The sequence below is a fragment of the Lampris incognitus genome, chromosome 2, assembly GCF_029633865.1.
Source record: "Lampris incognitus isolate fLamInc1 chromosome 2, fLamInc1.hap2, whole genome shotgun sequence".
In the NCBI taxonomy this organism is placed as follows: Eukaryota; Metazoa; Chordata; class Actinopteri; order Lampriformes; family Lampridae; genus Lampris; species Lampris incognitus.
In genome coordinates, this window is record NC_079212.1 from 24,404,473 (window position 1) to 24,409,267 (window position 4,795).

General features: G+C 47.9%; 1 protein-coding gene across 3 annotated transcripts in view; it reads right to left on the reverse strand.

The window, feature by feature from the left end:
• Positions 1–4,171, reverse strand: part of nfatc2a (nuclear factor of activated T cells 2a) — a 27,876-nt gene extending 23,705 nt beyond the window's left edge. For 2 of the 3 annotated variants that reach the window (XM_056302187.1, XM_056302186.1), the window contains exons 1-3: positions 1,817–2,173; positions 332–1,268; positions 8–176 (exon numbers count right to left, since the gene is read on the reverse strand). In XM_056302187.1, coding sequence (XP_056158162.1) covers positions 8–176; positions 332–1,268; positions 1,817–1,952 — 1,242 coding nt within the window. In that variant the 5' untranslated portion in view covers positions 1,953–2,173. Of the gene's footprint in view, positions 1–7; positions 177–331; positions 1,269–1,816; positions 2,174–3,838 lie in introns of those variants that run through there. The other variant, XM_056302188.1, reaches the window with a different exon arrangement.
• Between the last annotated feature and the right edge of the window lie 624 nt (positions 4,172–4,795).

Sequence of the window (4,795 nt, forward strand, 5' to 3'; positions counted from 1 at the left end):
GTCATACCTGGATGACAGGGTGCCCTCCCGTGGGGGCTTTGACAGCACCCCTGCTTCCCTCTGTCTCGTAGTGAGCTCTGTGGTGGGGCTTGGGCTGCACGTCGATGTGGAGCTCATACTGATCTGAGCGACTGGGGATTGGCCACTCCAAAGGGGGAAGAGAAGCCACAGGGATGCTATACAACATAACAACATAGACATAGGACAGGTCAGGGCATGTATACATTTATTTTCTCTTTCCTGATTGTGCAAGCATGACACAATGTTTATATAGATTAGCATTAAATGCTGCATGGCATACGGAAACTTGTTGGCTTCCCCACCAGTTTACCTGCATATACTGGAAACCAGTGGTTTGGGCCAGATGGGCGGTATGACAAAGAAAGGCTCTGCACTAGGTTTGGTTTTGACGTCCTGGTCACATGACACCAAGTAGTTGCCCTCTCCATGGTTCTCAGGGTAGAGAGTGTAAACTTGGTTGGTCGTCTTGACTATTTTGGTGGGCATCAGACCTGGCGGACCACTGCCAAAGCCGTTCATAGCCTCGGCAAGGCTGTTGTGGGTACCATAGTGGGCACCAATGTTGCGCTCGTCATGGCCGCTGTGTGGGGAAGGACTGCGGGAGCGGTGTCCAGGGACTAATCCTGGGTTCCTGTACATGTCGTAAGTGCGTTTGCCTTGCGGGGAGGTGGAGCGCGATCCGGGCCTGGGGGAGGGCGAGCGGGGTCCCAGGCAGCCGTCCTCCACTAGGCTGGTGCGAGGCGAGGTGCCCGGGGAGGTGCGGGGAGAGCCAGTGTGTATATTCTGTAACCGTGGGCAGAGGTCTCCGGCGTTGTGGCCACTGCTAGGGGAGACACAAGGCGATGCCCAAGGGGAGTAGCTCTCCGAATGCCAGCTGGTGGAGGAGTTACTGCTGGCGGGACTCAGACACTGGGTCTCACGGTACAACAGGCTGTCATGGCCAGGCACAGTCAGAGTGGGTCGGGGGCTTATGTTGATGGGGTGGTTCTGCAGGGAGTCCCTACCATGGTTGTAGTGCTCACGAGAGGGGGTGATTTCGATCCGTGGACTTAGTGCCAGGCCCCCAGGTCGAGAGTTGTCTAGGTAGTTTCTGGCCTCTGGATTCTCATATCCTGAGAAAACCTCAGCGTTGTGTCCACTGTAAGAGGGGCTACAGGATTTGATGCCGTATGGGGAGGCCTCCCCCAGATGGAAGGCCTGGTCAGAGTCGGAGCTGAGGACTTTATGAGATGCAAGATTTGGTTCATCTGAAGAAGAGGAAAGGAGACAAGGATGGAAAACCATTAGATTACACACCGAAGAATCGCAAATCATGAATAATGATCACAAAGCCAAAAAAGAAGAAGAAAAAAATGCATCATATGATTCAAACTGGAGCCACAAGAATGAGCAGACTATTTTTTAAACTTAATACATTGCTATCATATCTGCTATCCAGTCAGTGGTGATAAACGTTAGCATGTAATGCTCCTTGGGATTTTGAGGTCCATTACGAATAACAGGGCAGTGCAAGGTGACACCGACAGCCAAACATGTACTTTAAGATAACTGATCAAAGTTGATTTCACAGTTTCTGATAAACATTTTTCGCCTTTTTTTTGTTTGTTGTTGACATGTCCCGACCCCCCGAGATCAAGCTTTCTGTGAGGCTAACTTCCTGTTCATGTTATTTTTATCACTGATGCACCACCAGATCACCGTTTGTACGAGACACGTGTATTTCATATCTGTTGGAGTGGCTCGAGAGGGGGGGGGAAGTTCGTCGGGGTCCCGTTACTGAAATCCCCGGACAAACCTTGGTGACTCCCGCCGGTGAGGTCGCCGCAGCTCGGCTCGTATTCAAACAAGTAGTCAAACTCCAAATCTTCATCGGGGCAGTTCACGCGACTCAGCTCCTCCGCCAAATCTTTCTCGTCGTAAAGGGATGTCATCTGTCTTGTTTCCCCCCCAAAAGTTTCCCGCGTCAGTAAAGATGGAATAAACGCATAATTTCGTCCCAGGTATATTTTTTGCTCTGCGCGTCTTGTCAGATGCGTCGTAACGAGGATGAGGAGGAAGAGGAGGGGGAGGACGGCTGAATGAAGAACCTGTTCAGCTGCTGCACCCGCAGATGAAGCATCACTGCACAGCCAAGAGCGAAAACCGTCTCGGATCTCCTTTCAGTCTCTCACCAAAACTTCTGATAAAGGCGGGTCTGTTTTCAAAGTCATTTGAGGATGATCACGCCTCCGCTGGCCATTGATTCACAAAGGTTTACGTGCAACTTGGAAGCGTTACATGAACTCTGGGAGGTGGATTGCCGCCTCTTATAGCGTAACTACTATGTAGGCCTGCTACTGCCCCCGAGTGTCTGACATGTCGCAATTACGCGCCAGGGTGTTGTGAAAACAAATATTTATTTTAATTATCCGATATCAAAGCGGGGTGCTACTAAACTCTATATGTTGCAGTATGCGTGCGTGCATGCGTGTGTATGTATGTATGTATGTATGTATGTATGTATGTATGTATGTATGTATGTATGTATGTATGTATGTATGTATGTGTGTGTGTGTGTGTGTGTGTGTGTATGTATGTATGTATGTATGTATGTATGTATGTACCCTTTGTATGTAGGTATGCAGTCTAAAAGATGCGTGCAGCCCACGTATATGTGCTATACATGCATGCGTGTGGGCAACTCTATGTGTGTTTGGCTCTGTACGAATGGACTGACATGGATGGATGGATGGATGGATTGTTGGATGGATTTACAGTTGGATGGATGGCAAAATCGATAAATGGGTGGATGAAGAGCCGAAAACACAACAACTTCCAAATGATTAAGAACACGGTATTGATTGAAGGGCTGAGGTTTGGCCAGTGGCAGCTACCCAACTAGTAGTGCTGGTTTTCTATTCTGTCAAGTATTTCAGCCACCTAATCAGTTTGTGGCTTTAGCGACGGGGGTCCAATAACCTCTTGTCAGCAAACCGTTACATGTGTATGTACCAGAGTCGATAGAATATGATCAGATCAATGCTGGCAAAGCAATAATGCCTTTGATTCCTATCTTCTCTTTTTTGGTGGACATTAATTTGATCCCTCAAACTGTAGCTACAGCTTTTTCAGCGAGTCTTAGATTTCAGGTTAAGCAGCTGGGTGAATGAAGACGGCTATTCGGCTCATCATAAACGCTCAGCTGTTCGTTCGCGACGCGGTGTGTGAGCCTCGGAGCGCGCGCAGCAACGTCCCGAATAAAACGTGTCCCGAACTTTGTCCACGCGTTTCATCATCCAGTTGTTTTGGTTTTGTCTGATCACGGGCGAAACTGACACAAAAAGAGGAGCGTTTAGCATTCTCGCCACCACGCACGGCGTGCCCACCCCTAATGAGGAGCATGGCGTAATTAGAGAAGACTCCTCACTCGTCTGCCAGGAGAGAGCACGCGGCGGACAATCGTCCCAGTTCGGGCGTTTGGCGGACGGTGACGTAGTTAGTGGTTATCTGTAGGCTTCCTTAAACGGCGTTGTACTATTTCCCTTTTGCCGCTGCTTCAAACACGCAGCCCCTTGCGGTCTGTCCGCTGATCGGAGCGGTCTCCTGTCCCCCTGCCTGACGCAGTCTCCTCACAGACCTCTCTACCGCTCCCTCCCAAAGAAAAAGTTGGCTTTGCTAGACACGCTACACACAAAAAGACATCATCGTTATGAAACATCATAAAACAGCAACAACCATCACAGTATAACATGAACAAGGCAAGCACTGTTCTGTTGTGTCAATTTAAAAATCAAATGGGTTGATTACCAGATAATCACAACACGCGCAGCATCCATACCTTGATCCATCGACCTCATGCTGTGGTACTGTGCCAGTCTCCAAGTCTCTCTGAACATTTGGAGAGGAAGTGGGGAAAAAAAATAAAAATGAAAATAAAAATTTTAGGATGACAAAATAATCTCCTCTAATACCATAGCAGAAGACAGCAGAAGAGACGTTCCTCGGTAAAATGCCAGAAGAAGAGGATAAAATGAGATGACGAGAAGAAAAAAAACTCCTTTAACTCCACTTCATGTGTTCAAGTGCATACAGCTGCATGCATGTAGGCACGGAGCAGTGATGGCTGGTATGAAGCCCCTTTCCTAGCTCTAAGGATTACTTGAGCATCAAGAGCGGCTTCCTTCCCTGCTCTGGGTGTTTATAATGGTCCAATGCTGTAAAATAACGGGATTCCCTCAGTGTTTCCTCCTGTTTATGTGCTTTGCTATGGAAACCTGGAGCCGCTCCATCTCGGAGACTCAGGGCTTTCCTGCAAAGCCTACACTCAGGAATCCATGACGTCTCCGGCTCCTCGGCCAAGGCATTTCTGCGGCTTCTCTCAGACAGTAGCACACAAGAACTTCATTGTGGACATGAAGAAATTACTGTAGGACATGGCAACTGGAGAAAAAAGGAGAAAAAAGAAAAAGAAAAATAGCGCTGATGTTTGATAGTTTATACGCTACATAAAATTTAGGGACACGGTGTAAAGATCTGTTGTGTTTTAGCAGTCGTCTGTCTTCCAAGTTTAGTAAATGAATGTAGACTGGAGTGACCGCTCTAAAATGTTTACTTGGTTGTAATTAATTGTAAGGCCCATTACAGGGCCTGGGCCGCTTGCCCTTTTGACATGGAACACAGAGAACACTATTGTTTCCTCTACTATCCATTTTCTAATGGAAAGTTGTTGTTGTATCGTTATTATTTCACGTTGTAGGAGTCTGATACACAACTGGAAAAGGCCGAGCAAGACCAC